The sequence below is a fragment of the Chlorocebus sabaeus genome, chromosome 16 (genome assembly GCF_047675955.1).
Source record: "Chlorocebus sabaeus isolate Y175 chromosome 16, mChlSab1.0.hap1, whole genome shotgun sequence".
Taxonomy (NCBI): Eukaryota; Metazoa; Chordata; class Mammalia; order Primates; family Cercopithecidae; genus Chlorocebus; species Chlorocebus sabaeus.
This window is the reverse complement of record NC_132919.1, coordinates 40998997-41016923: the sequence shown is the minus strand read 5'-3', so window position 1 is coordinate 41016923 and position 17927 is coordinate 40998997. Positions and strand designations below refer to the sequence as shown.

General features: G+C 46.5%; 1 protein-coding gene across 8 annotated transcripts in view; it reads left to right on the top strand.

Annotated features, from left to right (window-relative positions):
* Positions 1 to 17927, top strand: part of MSI2 (musashi RNA binding protein 2) — a 431124-nt gene that overhangs the window by 133033 nt on the left and 280164 nt on the right. For all 8 annotated transcript variants that reach the window (XM_008011355.3, XM_008011353.3, XM_008011352.3 and 5 more), the window contains exon 6: positions 12935 to 13027. In XM_008011355.3, the coding sequence (XP_008009546.1) occupies positions 12935 to 13027 (93 nt within the window). The remainder of the gene's footprint in view (positions 1 to 12934; positions 13028 to 17927) is intronic.

Below are 17927 nucleotides of genomic sequence, written 5' to 3'. Positions count from 1 at the left end.
TGGAGGATGGAAGGGGCCAGATCAGCATATCTGTGCTGGGGGGAATTTGACTTTTTTTCTTGATAGGTATAATTTATGACTTAACAGATGGCTGAGTGTGTTTCCAAAGACCACTGTGCCCAGGGTGCAATGTGCTTATCGCTTCCCCACCTGCCCCCACTTGCTCTCCTGCTCCTGGGGTGTTTCTGGAACAGTAGAATAGCTGGGCAAGAAGGGACCTGCTGGTCGGGGAGCTACTCCCAGCCTGCATGTGGGTTGCTTAGGACTGCTGTCCAGGTGTCTTGCTCCTGGTTCATGCCCTTTTCTCCACTTCCTCGTCAACATCTAAGTGTTAAGATCACCTAGCCTCCTCACCTGGTGGCCCTGCTCTTCTTTTTTCTTTTTTGGAGATGTCTTGCTTTGTCACCCAGGCTGGAGTGCAATGGCATCAACTTGGCTCACTGCAACCTCTGCCTCCCGGGTTCAAGCGATTCTCATGCCTCAGCCTCCCGAGTAGCTGGGATTACAGATGTGCACCACCATGCCTGGCTAATTTTTGTATTTTTAGTAGAGATGGGGTTTCGCCATGTTGGCCAGGCTGGTCTCAAACTCCTGATCTCAAGTGATCCACCTGCCTTGGTCTCCCAGAGTGCTGAGATTACAAGTATGAGCTACCGTGCCTGGCCCCTGCTCTTCTTCTTCTTTTTTTTTTTTTTTTTTTTTTTTGATACGGAGTCTCACTCTGTCACCCAGGCTGGAGTGCAGTGGCGCGATCTCAGCTCACTGCAACCTCCGCCTCCCAGATTCAAGCAATTCTTCTGCCTCAGCCTCCCAAGTAGCTGGGACCATAGGCATGCGCTACCACACCCAGCTGATTTTTGTATTTTTGGTAGAGACAGGGTTTCACCATATTGGCCAGGCTGGTCTCAAACTCCTGACCTTATGATCCACCCACCTCAGCCTCCCAAAGTGCTGGGATTACAGGCGTGAGCCACTGCGCCCGGCCCCCCTGCTCTTCTTTTCAATAGCTGGATTGAAAAGTCACTCTCCTGTTTAAACCCCACAGAGGTTCAGCCTTCCCGTTGGGCCTGGCCTATCCTCCTTGCATCCCACAATGTCTTGTGCTGCAGTCTTTTGGGACCACTAACAGTCCTTCTGCCAGACAGGCTCCATAGGCCCTTCTCCCCTTTCTTCCTGGCTCTCCCCTGCTAACCTTTAAGCTGCAGGTCATGCCCAGCCCTGTGCTCTTACAGCTCTACCGTGCTAGAAATAACACAGGCTCTTACTTGAATGTAAGCATCTTTGGAGCAGAGATGAGGTCTCATGCAGTGCTTGGCACATAGTGTGTCCTCAAAACAGGTTTGATGAGAGAGTGGATTAATGAACACGGCTTGCCACTGGAGACACTCCGCTGCCTTTTCTTTTCTTACCCTCTTGGTCTTTCTCAGGACTCGGGAAACCTTTTTTCAACACCTACTGTGTGCCAGGTGCAGTAAAATAATTTGATGCTTACAGCAGCTCTGTGACATATAGGTATTGCCCCCACTTGACGCATAGTTTGCCTAAAATTACCCAGCTAGGACTCAAGCCCAGCAGTTTCTCGTTCAAATCCCAGCTCCTTCTCCTCTTCTGTGGCTCCTCACCCCTTGTGCTCAGGGAGGGTTTTAATGAAAAAGAATCTGAAGGCCGGGCATGGTGGTTCAATCCTCTAATCCCAGCCCTTTGGGAGGCTGAGGCAGGAGGATCACTTGAAGCCAGGAGCTGGAGACCAGCCTGGGTAACATAGCCAGACCCTGTCTTTACGGAAAAAAAAAAAAAAAAAAAAGCCAGATGTGGTGGTGTGTGCTTGTAGTCTCCTACTCAGGAGGCTGAGATGGGAGGATTACTGGAGCTCAGGAGTTAAGGCTGCAGTGAGCTATAATCATGCCACTGGCCTCTGGCCTGGGTGACAGAGCGAGACCCTGTCTCAAAAAACTTGGCTTTTGTTGAGGCCTCCATCCTTGCCATTTTTCCCATTAGATGGCAGAAGCAGCTTCTTACAGAGCTCTGGCTTCGTATTAGAATGTTCTGCGGAGTGTTTAAAAATACTGATGCCCAGGCCTCGCCTTGAACTAATGAGATCCCTGAGGGTGGGGCCCAGGTATCAGTAAGTTTTAACGACCCCCACCCCTGCACCAAGGCCGTGCAAAGGTGCAGCCAGAATTGAAAACCTCTGCACTACAGGAGTGTCAGTGTGTGGATTAGGTAAAACTTGCTCATCAGAAACTGATTGCCATGTACATCTGAAATATGGTAATGAAGGTAATCAAGGCTAAGGGTTGAGGCCGCCATTTGTTCTTTTCATGAAATCAACTGGAGGGTTTGGGGGATGGGGTTAACGTGGCTTTAGAACCTGCCTACCAGCAAAGTTTTTATACATTCTCTCCTAAGAAGAGCAGGTCAGATTGTTGCTGATGAGAACAGGCCTTGTACTGGCAGGTGACTCCCAGTTTACTGGAGGGATGGGCTCTGGAAATCCTCTCTTGGTCTGGCTTCCCTCTGAAGCTTGGTTTTCCTTAAGTTGTCATGTATCCAAGGGTCTGTAGTCTTGGTCCTTCCTACTAACATGGTTTCTCAGCCTGTCTGTGATATTTCCCAAATGTCATGGTGAAGGACTCAGAGGTTCCCCAAGATGATAGATCAGCGGGTGGCTGTTTACTTCTGTTTACAGGGAACTTTGAGACGCTCAACTTTTGTGTAGAAACCGTTTTCCCTGGTAGTTGCTATTGAGATAAACAGGAATGTTTTGGGAAAAGAGCAATTTGGGAGCTCTGAGCTTGTCACCAAGGTTGTGTGTTCCTAAATCCTGCAGCCTGGACGTGGTATGGCTTCTTTTACCCTGAGCACAGCCCGTGTGAAGAGCCTCAGGCATTTCTTAGCCTGGAAATAGGCACTGAGGAGATTCCAGCCAGGAGGAGAAGCTGGGAGAAAGGTTTGCGCTGGAGGAGACAGAACCCTTGTGTGGATGGTGTTCTCAGGGTTACAATTTCACATTTGTTATTTCAGCTTGTGTTATTTCAGCCAGGGTCCTAGGCCCGTTTTACAGAACGGAGAAAGTGAGGCTCAGAACTGTTAAGAGACTTGACCCAACCTCATCTGAGAAACCAGGGTCAGTTATTTAGCATGTCTCAGTATACATAGATGTGCTTGAAAATGCAAACTTCCTATTATTGTTGTATTTGTATCATTTCTGTAGGCAGAATGACCTTAGGCCTGTGCTTTAGTCATGGGGCCCTGAGACCATCATGCCATCATTTCTAGGGCCCTGCCCCTCACCGTGAGTCATCTATGCATCTTCAGAAGAATTCCACCCTGGGTGGGCGACTCGGGCTCCCGCTGCTGGAGTGACAGGCACAGATGGAAAAGACTGAGTTCATACCAGCCCCGCCATCCCGTCTGGCTCTTTCCCCCCTCTTTCTGAGGTTTATTAAGAATCTGCTTTGACTGCCTTTCCCATGCTGGGGCTTTAGAGGGGCCTCTTTTGTTATGCAGAAATGCACGACTTCCTCGCAGATTCAACGACAGTGAAGGTTTCTTAATTTTGCTTAATACCACTGTTGTAAAAGATTATGGGTTTTAATTGCATCAGTGTATTGGTAATCATTCAAACACTTGAGAAAATCTTTGGGGTCTTCCCTATAGTGGGTCTGAATCGCCCTGTAGTGAGCACTGGGGGGCACGGGTTCCCAGAGGGATGGAGTGATGGAGAAACCGCCTGGGGACGCAGAGCAGCCTGGATGCCTGGGATCCGAATGACGGCTCGCCAGCTACCTCGCTTCACAGCGGTTGATGCAGGGATCATGATCCTTAATTTCCTGTGCCTTCCAAGGCAGCCCTCATCTCTCTACCTTTGTCTGTTACCTCCCCCAGTCTCCAATAGGGCTCAATGCTACTGTTTAGGATATTACTCTCTGATACTAATCTGTGGACAGGTCACCCCTGTGGCTGTGGCTTTTTCCCTAGGGTAAGAGGAAGTAGTATTTTTTAAATTAGCCTGGGAGGGAGCCAGGTAGAGAGCTCTGAGATGAGGGTGGGGAACCTCAGCTCCCAGCTGAAGCATCCTGATCATTTCATTACAATATCACATTCTCCGGTAGGTGAGTTTCTGTTGTTTTAATCAGAGGTAACGTTGTGCCCTATGTTGTATAATTGTGTGGAAATTATTTTCCAGCTCCATATAGACAAGGGCTATTTTTTTTCCTTCCAATTTTAAGGCTGTTTAGAGGGAATGCCAAATTGTAGCTTGAACCCTGGTGCTCTCTGGCTAATAGCTATATACAGGGAGGGAGAGCTTGGAGAAACATTTGGGGTTATATTTGTAATTAGTTTCCTCTGAAGTTAAATTAATTTTAGCAATCAGCAACGTAAAATATTGTTATACCTTTTTCCGGTGGTCAACTGTGGGTGACCTGAGACCTGTGGAAATAGATGAGGGATGAAGCAGTGGGAATGGTGGGCAGGCACACTTTCTTGGACACGTGGGTTTATTTTAAGTCATTTTTGCATTCAGACTCTTGGCTTAGGGATCTCTCTGGCCTGTCATTTTTTTGACAGCTTTATTTAGATATAATTCAAATACTATATAATTCATTCATTTAAAATGGTGCAATCCAATGGATTTTAGTATATTTACAGATATGTGCACCCATCACCACAGTCAATTTTAGAGCATTTTTATTACCTCAAAAAGAAACCACATACCCTTTAGCCATCACTCCGTTCCTGTCCCCCAGCTCTGTGCAACCACTAATTTACCTGTCTCTACAGATTTCCCTATTATGGACTTTCATAAGGATGGAATCAAATACAGGTTGAAGATCCCTAATCTGAAAATCCAAAATCCAGAATGCTTAAAAATCTGAAACGTTTTGAGTGTGTCATGGTGCTCAAGGGAAATGCTCATTGGAGCATTTCAGATTTTGGATTTTTGAATTAGAGATGCTGAACTATTGAGTATAATGAAAATATTCCAAAATCCAAAAACATTTGAAATCTGAAACACTTCTGGTTCCAAGCATTTCAGATAAGGGATACACTGCCTGTGATATGTGGTGTTCTGTGTCTTGCTGCTTTCACTTGGCATAACGCTTTCGAGGTTCATCCATGCTGCAGCATGTGTCAGTACCTTATTCCTTTTTACAGTTGAATAATATTCTATTTATGGATGTACCACATTTTGTTTATCCATTTGTCTGTTGATGGATATTTGGGTTGTTCCATTTTTTGGCTATTGCTGCCATGAAGACTTGTATAAAAGTTTTTGGGTGGACATAGGTTTTAATTTATCTTGGACATATACTAAGGAGCAGAATTGCTGGATCATATGGTAATGCTATATTCATTTATTTATTTATTTTTTATTTTTGAGATGTAGTTTCACTCTTGTCACCCAGGCTGGAGTGCAATGGTGCGGTCTTGGCTCGCTGTAACCTCTGCCTCCCGGGTTCAAGTGATTCTCCTGCCTCAGCCTCCTGAGTAGCTGGGATTACAGACATCCACCGCCATGCCCAGCTAACGTTTGTAGTTTTAGTAGAGAGGGGGTTTTGCCATGTTGGCCAGGCTGTTCTCAAACTCCTGACCTCAGGTGATCCACCTGCCTTGGCCTCCCAAAGTGCTGGGATTACAGGTGGGAGCCACCATGCCCAGCCTGGTAATGCTATGTTTAATCATTTGTGGAGCTGCCAGGCTGTTCTCAAAGTAGCTGCACCATTTTAAATTTTCACCAGGAAGATCTGGCTTGTCATTTTTGCATCTTTGCTGCAAAATTAGAAAAGGTGAAGACATACTACTCCTCATGGTGCCCTCAATCCTCCCCTTTTTCCAATTGTGTTTTTCTTATGGAAAGAAAGATGATGACACAGTAGCAAATGAAGGTGTTAGAGCAGTGGATAGGAAGGGCAAGATTTGGATTCTCCATTTGTCACTCCATAGTGCTGTTTGATTTTGGTTGCTTAACATTTCTGAGCCTTGGTTTCCTTATCTGTGGAAGAGTGGCTGGGACCTGTCGTAAGATTGACATGAGGACTAAGTCAGGCACCTCATGGGAAAGGCATAGCTCAGGCCTGGCCCACAGATGATCTATAGTGAGGGCAGAGAATTCTAGGCATGGAAGCAGACACCAGGAAAAGGGCTTTTCCATAGGGGAAAAGCATATCTCAATAGCTCAGAGTTTATTAGGCAGGAGCCTGCCCTTGTATAAACCCTGGCCTTACTTTCATCATGTGTTTTATCAGAGGAACTTGAATCCTCGTGTCACTTTTGGGTTGCTTCTCCTTACAGGTGGCTTTGTCCTTCCCATTCCTCACCTCAACACAGGTGTCATTTGACCATTTAAGGCAGAGATGTACTCCCCGTGGCCTCTGCCGGTGACTTGCCTTGCTTGGGTGGGTGTGATGCCCTCCTCCTCCACAATTGATAGAGTTTGCATGTGGACTCGGTCTCTGCTGTCACCAAAAAAAGGTGAGGTCAAGGCACTGGTGTCCTTGGGCTTATCCCAGATAGATCTCTGTATTAGTTTTGTGGGACAGCTGTAACAAATTACCACACACTAGTTTAAGAACTAGAAGTAGGCCAGGTGGAGTGGCTTATGCCTGTAATCCCAGCACTTTGGGAGGTCGAGGTGGGAGGATCACGAGGTCAGGAGATCGAGACCATCCTGGCTAACACGCTGAAACCCCGTCTCTACTAAAAATACAAAAAATTAGGTGGGCGTGGTGGCGGACGCCTGTAGTCCCAGCTACTTGGGAGGCTGAGGCAGGAGAATGGCGTAAACCCAGGAGGCGGAGCTTGCAGTGAGCTGAGATCGCGCTACTGCACTCCAGCCTGGGCCTGGGCGACAGAGGAAGAGTCCGTCTCAAAAAGAAAAAAAAAAAAAGAAGAAATAGAAATATAGTCTATTACAGTTCAGGAGTCCAGAAGTCTGAAATCAAGGTGTCAGCAGGACTGGTTCCCTGTGGGTGCTCTGTGGGAAAAACTGTCCCATACCTCTCTCCTGGCTTGCACTGGTGGCCAACAATTCTTGGTTTGCAGACCCATCACTCAAGGCTCTGCCTTCATCTGCACATGGCCACCTTCTTTCTGTGTCTGTTTGTCCTCTTCTTGGAAGGACACCCGTTATTGGATTTAAGGCTTACTCTATGTCCAGGATGACTTCGTCTCAAGATTCTTAACTAATTACATCCGTAAAGACCCTGTTTCCAAATAAGGTCACTTTCTGAAATTCTGGATGGACATGAATTTTGGAGGGACTCTATTTGATCCACCCCAGTCTCTTTTCCACATGTGATCCTTGAAACACTTGGAGAAGATGCCCCAGTACCTGACCTGTGTTCTGATTTTGCAAGCTGAGTCAGTTTGCCACTGGATTCAGATGTGATGGTGATAGTAGTTATGGTAGTGATGAAGGTGGCAGGAGGGTGGCCCCGAGGGTGATGGTGGTGGAGTTGGTGGTGGCAAGAATGGTAGTATTGGCAGTTGTGAGGGTGAGGGAGGATGGGAAAAATATGGGGAGAAGTAGGGATTTTAGAGGGCAGGTCCCTTAAATGAAACACCTTGGGGAATGGAGCCTTGGAGTTTAGGAGTTCTGTGATCTCAGGCAGCCCTGCTTGAGGGTCTGTCATGCAAAGATTGGACTTAATTCTCAAATGCAGACCGATAGGAGAAGACTGCCATATTGGCAGATACATAGGATTTCATCCTGGGTTCTGAATGTTGTGAGCACTTTCGTTCTTCAATGTCCCTGGACAGGATGGGGTAACAGACAGAGTGCTTGTCTGAGCCTGGGAAAGCGGTCCTCCTAACTAGCTGCCTTGCCTTAACTAGCACACGAGTCATCTCACTGGGACTTGACTTTTCCATCTGCACAGTGGGGAGGATGAACTAGAAAGTTTGCAGCATCCTACCCACTGCTAGCATTTTAACACCTTTCCTGGGCTTTCTCCACCTTGGGGTTCCCACAGATGAGGCATCATCTGCAGACGAGCTTGTGTTCTTGGGGAGTGAAGATGGCTTACATTTTTTCATCATGGGAAATTTGAACTCTTTTAAGGAACATGATAATAGCCAGAGCTGATTTAATTTCTGTGGGCCTCTCTCATACTCATTTAAGGCTCTCTAGAGCCATTTCCTGCCTTTTCATGTATTTGTTCGGATTAAGAAATATTTGTGTTTTTTTGGTGTTTGTTTTGTTTTTGTTTTCCTTGTGTGATAACGAATATCTTTAGGCCAGTGCTGTTGGAATTAAGTTTTCCCTTTAATCTCATTTTTAAAAGTAGTTTCTCTTTTCTAACCTCCCCTTACCCCACTCTGCCTTCAACACACACACAAAACACACACAGCACACAACACACACACACACACACACACCCCATTTGCTTTATCCTATTTTATAAGAATACAAACAGTGGCCCCGTTCCTAGTGACCATTTCTGATGGAAACACATTTTTTAAAAGGGAATTTTTTAAACTTAAAAAGCCAGCTCTTTGTTTAGAGGCAGGGAGGTGGAGTGCTCTTTGCAGCTCTGGTTAGTACTGGCTTTGGCCAGTTCTTACATGTAAACAGCAATTTTCCGAACTGGAATGGGTGCTGGCATTTTCTTTATGGAGCCAAGGGGTATGTGGAGAGCAGCGGTGTTTAGTTAAATTACAGGTCTAGATGCAGAACTTTCCAGCAATGATTTGTGAGAGCCTGAACACTCCCCACTGCCCTTTGTGCACACGGGCAAGAGCGCGCACACGCACACGTGCACACCTCCTGCTTCCCAGAGTGACACCTTAAACCATAAAAGGAGGGTGCCTGCTGGAGAGGGGGCTGTCCCCACATGGTGCAAGGCTGTCGGGTAGGTATCTGGTGTCTCTAATGGTGGGAAGCACTCACATACCCAAATGTTATCTGCAACCTCTCCACTAGAAACTCTAAGCAAAGGAAATTTAAGATCAGTTTCCTAATGGATTTTGGACTGAGCTCCCTGAAACAGATGGGTGACTTTCCATCTCGGTTCACTGTGGAGCTGAGTGGGGCCATCTGAGCATTTTGGGATGCAGTGGCTGCTTTCTTGTACCCTGTATGGGTACTCTACTGGTGTTAAGGCTGCAGGCTAGGAAACAGCTACCTGAAGGGCCGATCATAGGAAAACAGGTGGCTCTGTCTTCAGTGGGTAAAGATTTTTTTTTTTTTTTTAATAACCCAAAAGGAATATAGAGCTGGGGGTCCTAGAAATCTTGTCCAGCTCACTGTATCCAGGGTTAAAGTTACGGGGATACTGAATGGTTCCTTAGGCAAATAGAGGCCAAGACTCAAGGAGTGGGACTGGAGTTGATCCAAACACACACCCATGCATGTGCATATACATGTGCGTGCACCCTCACGTGTCCATAGAAACCTTGCATAGTATTGATGGGAATTCGAGGACCTCCATTTAGTCCCACTGAGCGTCAGGACACAACATCCCAGCCCCATCCCCTTCCTGCCCTCCTCAGTAGCCATGGAGATGGCAAGGAAACCGAGAGAAGAATGTGTGACTCTGGGGTCCTCTGCCTCCCATGTCCCTCACCAGAATGCAAATTGTGGAGCAGGCCACAGTCCATTTGGCAGTCATGCTGGCAGGATTCTCAAAGTAAATCACTTCCATTTCCCCCACATGCCCCTGGCGGGAGAGGTCACTGCGCACAGCCCTGTCGCCCCTGCAGCTGTGCTCCCTTCTCCTGAAGCCGAGACACTGGTGAGCAGCTAACCAAGGGTTGCCTATGTTTCCACTGGCCTTTTCACGTTTGGAAGGTTTTGATTAAAACAGTTTCTTTCAGTGTTTGCTGAGGAGGAGGATGTTTTAGTAACTTGGACATTTTGGTGCATTGTCTGGGACCTGGAATTTCTCATCCTTCTTTTTTTAAAAAAAGTATTTTAAAGGCTTTTTGGGGACTGTGTAGATTTATAGCTGGATGGCTGCCTCCGTGTTTAGGGCTCTGCCTAGGCAGGTTTATGGCTATAAGGCAACGGTGGAGGGTGTACGAAGAGATATTTTCGTTTCACCAGTTACTGGGGAATGAACAATCTGTTGACTTCTGTTATTTGAAATGAAGACATGTTGTTTGTTGAATTCTCTGGGCCCACATGAACGTTTGGAATATAGACAGGACTGCTGTATACCCACCCGACTCTCAACAGTATATAAATGAGACCGTGGGGTTCAGGTTATAGTATGGCTCTCTAGAGTTTCTTCAAGTTGAGAACTCTACTAGTACATGTTGGTAGATCACATTAGTGTTTCTTTACAGATATTTAATTACTTGGCTGGGGTAAGGGAAAAAAAGGAATGAAAAATCTACAATTAAACTATTGGGAATCTTTGCCCATCTAAAAGCACGTAGAGATGCAGGAAAGTGTTTTTGAAATTATAGTGGAAGACAATAGGGCAGTAAGAGATGCCCTTTCAAAGGCACATTTTTGTGTAATATGTCTTTTCACCATGTGTTTAGTTCTGAGCTGGACAGATGAATCTAGTAACTGACTTTGGATTCAGTTACAGTGGCCATTTATTTAGCGACTACACAGTGCCCTGCTAGACACTTGGGCGTATGTTACTTAATTTACTCCTAACAGGAACCTTGTATGGTAGGCTAATCATTATATCTTCGTTTTATAGTGGATTACATTCCACATTCTATTAGAATGTAAGCTCCAGCACCTCGCACTTAATGTATCTGTTGAATGAATACATTAGGAAAGTTAGCTTAGTAAAATTTGGTGATTCATGAGTGTAGGGAGAGATTTAAATCTGGAAAGGGCTTGATGGAATTTTGCCATTCAAGTGACCTTGATTTACCAGGGAGACTTAAGGAATGGGTGAGAAGGGAGATGGACAATAATGAGTGAGCATAAGAGGCCTACCAGGTCATGAGAGGTACTTGGAGCTCAGTGCTGTGCACAGTGGTGGGATCTTCATAGAGTTTTTCACATGCACTATCTCATCTAATCCCTCATTCATCTGAAAAGAGGTGAAAAAACAGTCAATCCCAGCTTTAAACACATGAGCAAGCCACTGCTTCATTCTAATAGGTAGGAGGAAGTAGGGAGTAGGTGGTATACTGAGTTGTTAGAACAACGTCCTCTATGGAAGGTCCATGATGAGGATATTAAGTTTGGAGTCAACCAGCAGGCTGTGGTGACCTGTGTCTTCTGTGGGAGCTACTAAGCTAAAGCAAGAGCTCCCTGAAGTGTGCCAGCCTCTCTGCATCATGGCTATGATGCTCATGGATTCATTGGAATTGGGCATTAGGTGGGACCTTGGAGCCCTGGCTCAGCATCTCATGCTGCAGAAAACTCATACCTAGGAGGAAGCGAGTCCTGCCCAGGGTCACACCCAGAGTTAGACCCAGGAGCTGAATTTCCAATACCCTACAGCACAGTCTGCCAGTAACCACTGTGCCCCCTGGTGTCACTCACCTCACGCTCCTGTTGAGGTGGGTTGGTTCACTCATTCACTCAGCAGATGTGCCAGGAGCCTCTGTGATGAATGACCCAGGCAGCCATGGCTCCTGTGCTTCAGCATCCTACATCACATCGAGTTGCAGTAGACACAGATGACATTGTGTGTTGATTATATGCCAACAAACTGGTCAGACCCTCACCCACCAAATTCTACAATTTTGTATTGTGACCATAAAACTAAAATGGCACATAGCCTAAACTCAGTCTTTAGAATGAAATTTATTTTCTTGATTTTTGGCTCCTACGTGTAAGATTTTGTCTTCCCACTCTGAACAGTTAATGTCATTCTCCTTTTATTTATTTTTTTATTGTGACAGTAAAACTAAAATGGCACATAGCCTAAACTCAATCTTTAGAAAGAAATTTATATTCTTGATTTTTGGCTCCTATATGTAAGATTTTGGTTCCCACTCTGAGTAGTTAATGTCATTGAGCTTCCTACTCCTTTGGCTTTGAAGCTGGTGGGATTTGGAAATGTGGCCACATTTTTTTCCCTCGTGCATCCACACAACGCTCAGTGTTGGCTTCTATGTGCCTGATGCTGTGCCTGGCCTGGTGGAGGATTTGTAGAGGAGTCAAGAGCTTATTGTCTGGAGGAGGAAGTAACTTCACACAAGGTGGAGAGCAGTGAGTGCTAAGACACGAATATAGAGGCACTGTTAGGAGGTTTCAGAAAAGGGTGGACTAGCTCCTGGCTGGAATGATAAATAACTATTTTGAGTTTTGAAGAAATGTGCTGGATCCTGGAGGAAGGTTACAATTTGCTGTAGTTAGGTTTAGGAGTGGAGAGGCACCCCAAGGAGAAGGACCTGCAGGAACAAAGGTGTAGGGATCTGGGGATTAACTGGGCTTGACTGGGTGCAGGGTGAATCAGGGTGAATCACGGGAAACCAAGAGGAGGAATCCTGGACAGAGCTTGCAGGGTGGTCCTCAGGTTGCGAGGTCAGCGTCTGTGTTGGTTGCAGACGTATACCAGCACCTAACTCAAACAGCTCAGCGTAGACAGTCTGCGCGTAGTTTTGAATCATGTGCATTTCTTATTGACAGGTTTTGTGGATAGTTTCTGGGCAGCAGTTTTTATGCATTTAGGTCTGTTTTATTCACGTCTCTTAGCTTTAAAATAGCTTGACATGTGATTTTTCTCTTTTTGCTAGTCCATCAGAATGAAGTTGTGTGTTGTGGCCAATGAGGTTCTGAAGTCTCTGTGTCTGTATGAAACTCAAACTTTTAGGTTGCCATCTGAATGCCTGAGATATGCAGAGTGACTGTCTCTAGCATCCTTAGACATCTAAACGCCCGCGTCGTGCAGCTTGAATATATCTAAAATTGCCTTCCTAGAGAAATGTGGAAAGCGATTTCTTTCAGCAGCCTCTTGAGCACTGCTTTAGATAACCTGGTTAACCCATGCCTTTCTCTTGTCATTTCTTGCAGATGGTCACAAGAACAAAGAAAATATTTGTAGGCGGGTTATCTGCGAACACAGTAGTGGAAGATGTAAAGCAATATTTCGAGCAGTTTGGCAAGGTAAGCGCTGGATGGGGTTGGATGGCACATGCCAGAAGTAGTCTCATCAGTCCTAAGAAGAGGCTGCTGTGGCCCCCGCCCCTGCTACAGCTGTGTCCTCAAGAAGCTTGTCCTTGAACCTGGCCATCATGATTTAAGTGAAATTCAGCAGAAGCTGAGGTGGAAGGGTCTGGCTTGCATTTGGTGTGATGTCCCACGTGCTGGCAGGAGCAGACAGAGCGGCCTTTTAGAGCAGTTTTGCTGGCGTTTGCTGCCACGTGGGGCCTGGGCTGGGAGCTGCTGGTGACGGTGGCTGGGGAGGGATGTGGGGCTGTGACTTGCAGGGCAGGAGCTCCCACAGAAGCTGCTAGAGGCTGGCAGGTTGGTGCTGGGCTTCTCCCTTCTGTGCCTGTTTGGAAAATGCATTGAGAGCTGAGACTCCCTGAGGCCCTTTGCAGCTGAACCCTCCCCTGTCAAATGCCCAAGGAGACTTGGAAAAGATGTGAGGCCTGTACCTGTCAGCATTCTCTGGCTTGAATGTCTGTGGAGACAGCAGTAAAATTATCCCCTGGGTTCTGCTTCTGGAACAGACTGGGACCAACCCAAGAGCCCCCAGCAGCCAGGAAACGGAGTGTGAGAAGGTGTGTGTATGATAGAGAGAGTCAGACAGACAGATAGGACATGTCACCATGGGTGATGTGTTTAATTTGGCCTCTTTCTAGTGGGTGAGGGGAGATGGTGCCTTGAGAGTGGGTTCTTGCTGAGGATGACACATTCCTTAGACGGCCCTGTTGCCTTAGTGGGGCTGACCCTTGTTGGCTTTTGTGTATACCACCCTCCTCTGGCTGCTGTGGAAACGGCAGGTTCAAGGAGGCTGCGTCCTGCATCTTTGAGTAATTGTGGACATTGCGTGGGAGCCCAGGTCTGGAACAGTCCCCTCCTGCACAGGTCTGGGTCTTCCGTGCTGAACAGGCTGACGTGGGAGAGAGCTGCTGAGGCGTCCTGAGAAGACACGGTACCCGTGCTAAGCTCCGTCACTTGTTCCTCCCACGATGGCTGTCGTGTTTGCCGTGGGTACAAAGGCACAGCCGCCTACTGGCCAGGCTGAAGGTTCTGTGCTGTTGGTTTGCCCAGGGTGATGGGCAGCTATGACCCTGTCCCCAGGTGTGACCTTTGTGAACTACTCTCTGGGATGAGGGCCATGACCTTTATTCAGCCTCAACATGGAGATGTTCTTGTCTGTGGTATTAATTTCTGCCTGGATAAGAGATCATGCAACAAAGAGAGAGCCAGCCTCCTCCAGCCCAGCCTTGCATTCTGAGTGGCTCTGAGCTGCCCTTCCAGGTTGGTTTTGAAAAGGCCTCCCCCATGGCCCTTTCTGGTATTGTCCGCTGGGGATGGATTCATTCTGGCTGGGTCTAAAGAATAGCCAAGTGTGTTGATGACTGTGTACGTTACAGCACTTCTCTCTTCCAGACTGATTTAAAGCAGTAAGGGGGATTTGTCCATCACCCAGCCCCACCCTGCTTAGGGAGAGGGATTGGAAATAATTAAACGAGACAGGTCCGGCTTGCATAATGGAAAGCTCTGGAGGATGAGCCCTGTTTGGTATCTTTCTGCTTTTAAAACAAGTCCAGGGGTAGTGTTTGCAAACTTGAAGTGGGATTTCTTTTTCGAGCCATAACCTGCCTTGGAATCTCGTGGGCCTATTTGTGTCAGGAAAGTCGGTGCTGCCCAGATGGGCTTTTAGAGTATTCCAAACAGGCTTCTACTTGCCAACACATAGCACATCTCTGCACATCCCCAACCCTTGGTTTCTTTCTCTCTCTCTCTTTCTTCCTTTCTCTATTTCTGTTTCTCTCTCTGTTGTTTTTCATTAACACTTATCATTGTGACCCAGTATGCCTGCAGTAAGATACACTGCAAGCTTTGGCCATGCCCACAGTGGCCACCATTGCTGCCCTTAGAACAGTTGTCCTTTTGTCTGAGAAGCAGTCACAAACCATCTTCCCTGGCATGGCACTCGCCGGGTCTGAAGCTGCCCAGTTAATTTTGCAGTAATGTTTGTGGACTGTGGCAGGATGTGCAGACTTATCAAGTGTTTTATTAAAAGACTAAGGAGGCTTTTGAATGTGTCGAAGTCATAATGCTCTTCAATGCTCATATTTTAGTAGCTTTTTTTTCATACATAGGCTCTGTGCATTATTTGTGTCTGTCTTCAGAATAGCTTATTTCTCATTTGGCTGGTGGCTGGTGTTACTGTATGTGTCCCCTTGGGCAGGACTCACCACCTCTCAGGATTCTGGCGTAACTTATTTGAATCCAGAATGATCAAAGTCAGGGAGACTCTGCTGCTGGGCCTTGGGAGCAGTACAGTGAGTAAATCCAGTGGTTGTGAAAGGAGGTAACAAGTAAATTGACAGACTGCGTCTCCCCTTCGGTACTTTATATTCTTGTTGCAGGAAACAGAATGAATGTGTGCGCGCGCGCGCACACACACACACACTTGCTTGAAGTATATTCACACACATGTGCACACCCCTGTGGACACACATTTCTAACTCTGTGAAATTGTTTCGGACTATCTTTAACCGACTGCAATTTAATGAGATGTAATTTTATTATTTATAGTGAGTGCAAAGTGTGGGATACTAGGCCAGGCCATTTATTCATATTATCTCATTTAATTTTTCTCTGGGGGGCTGATAGTGGTATTCCCCATGTTGCAGACTGTTAAGTGGGGTCTTGGTGGGATTGTCTCTTGGACTCAGGGTCACAGCCCTCCAGGAGGTAGAGCTGGGTGTGGACTCCCCCTCCAGGCTTGTCTGATAACAGCATCTGAACTCTCCGCCCTGTTCCCACTGCTGATCAGTCCCCAAGATGGACTGAGGGTGGGCAGGAGGCAAAGGACAGGAAGATATTGTGCCCTTCAGTGTGCCCCGGAGTGCTGGGAACCTGGACATTCATCACCTCTTTTTACCTGTGCAACAGATACTGGTATCATCCAGTCCATTTGGTGAAGGTAGACAGTCAGGGCCAGGGAGGCTGAGTGTCAGCAGAGGTCACCCAGGTAAGACAGTGTAAGAGCCAGAATTTACACCCTACTTCCTTTTCCTCCAAGTCTAGAACTTTCCTTTCACAGCCTCCATGCAAGGTGTACCACTCTCTTTTTAGGTCTCCTTGCTGTCATTCCTCTCTGCTCTCCCCATCCCACCGTGCCCGAGGTGGCAGCTGCTCCAACTGTTTATTTCAGGTGGCAATCAAGATGGGTAAGACTGTTATCCAGGGGCTGAGCTAAGGGAGTTTAAATATGTCATTACTGTAAGTGGAGTGGGTACAGAATGACACACCGGGAGCTTTAAATAACTTAAATTGGAGGCTTGTAAACTCTTTTGTGTTTTTCTTCCACCTTCCTCCCAGAAAATTCACCCCCCTTCCCCCAGGTTAGAGACATCGTTACTTGTTTATATTTAAGATGAGGTCACGAAGCTTGGCCACTGGCGTAAGGACTCTGCCAACTGAGGTTAACAGCTAACACGTTGGCAGAATCCACACGTCACCATGAGCTACGCAGGGGTGAGGATGACCACTCCCACCCCTGGGTAGATGTTCCGGTGTTGTCTGTCCCTGGAGAAGGGTAAGGCAGCGGATACTCCAGGGCTTCATGCTGGGCCTGACAGTGGACTGACTTCCCTGGGACAGCTTGACAGGTTGTTCCTTTGCTGGCCTCAGTTTCTCTTCTCAGGAAAGGAGTTGGAAAACATAAAAAGGGCCAGATAGTAAATATTTGCAGCTTTGCAATCCGTGTAGTCCTTGTTGCAGCTACTCACTTCTGCTCTTGTAGGATGAAAGCAGCCATCGCCAGCAGGTAAACAGATGCATGTAGCTGTGTGCCAATAAAACTTTATTTACAAAAACAGGTGATGAACCAGATTTGGTCTGTGGACCATAGTTTGCTGACCCCTGGACTGAATGATTCCTAAGGTTAGTTTTAAGCTTGAAAAGTCAGTACTGTAGTAAAGTATTCAAACATTAATAGGATGGATAGATTATAATCTAAGGTATCTATAGGCTATAACCAAAATAATTCATTGTCAGTAGTAATAAGCATGGTATATAATCAGCAGTCTAAACCATGTTAGAGTTTATTTTGGGACTTCATGACGCAGGGACTGTGAAGGGATTCTTTATTTGGAAAAAGCCACTATTTATAAACTGGAACTTCATCCTATGAGTAAGAGCCAGAAAAACTGTTATAGTATTTCCATCTCCGTATTTCACCGGCTAGATGTAATTAATGAAACTCGAAATTTTTGAGGTCTAGGTTTTACTATGAAGATCCTTTTACTGTGTGCTGTTTCTGAATAGGAGTTACTGGTGCTAAGCTTTCTAATGCATTTTACAATGTGCTTCTCAAGGATGTCAAGTGAGATGGTTGGCAAATCTATTATGTAGGTGATGAGGCTGATGTTGAGAAAGGTGAGCAAGTTCTCCAAGATCACACAGCCCATGCTGAGGAAAGCCTGGGTAGTCACTTGTTTGTGTAAAACCTACCCCTCACCCCTTTTTACTGTTTATAAGCCCCACTTCCCACTTTACCACCAAGCAGCCTCTTTCTCAGAAGGAGCAGGCTTTGTTCATTTGTCAAAAACGGCGATATACAGTAATTTGTTTTACTGCCCTGGGTTTCTTAGTGGACGTTATCTGTGTTCCTGATTTCATACACACAGGAATGATGTATATAGGCCATTCCAAAAAATGGCAGGTAAATGATGCTCCAGATATGCCCGTGCAGACCCTGATGACGAGGCGGCCTGTTCTGTACTGTTCTCCCGGCAGAGCCACCCGGAAGAGCCCAGCCTGGTAATTAAAATGCACTGGATCAAAGACACTCCACATACACGGGCTTCCTCCTTCTCCC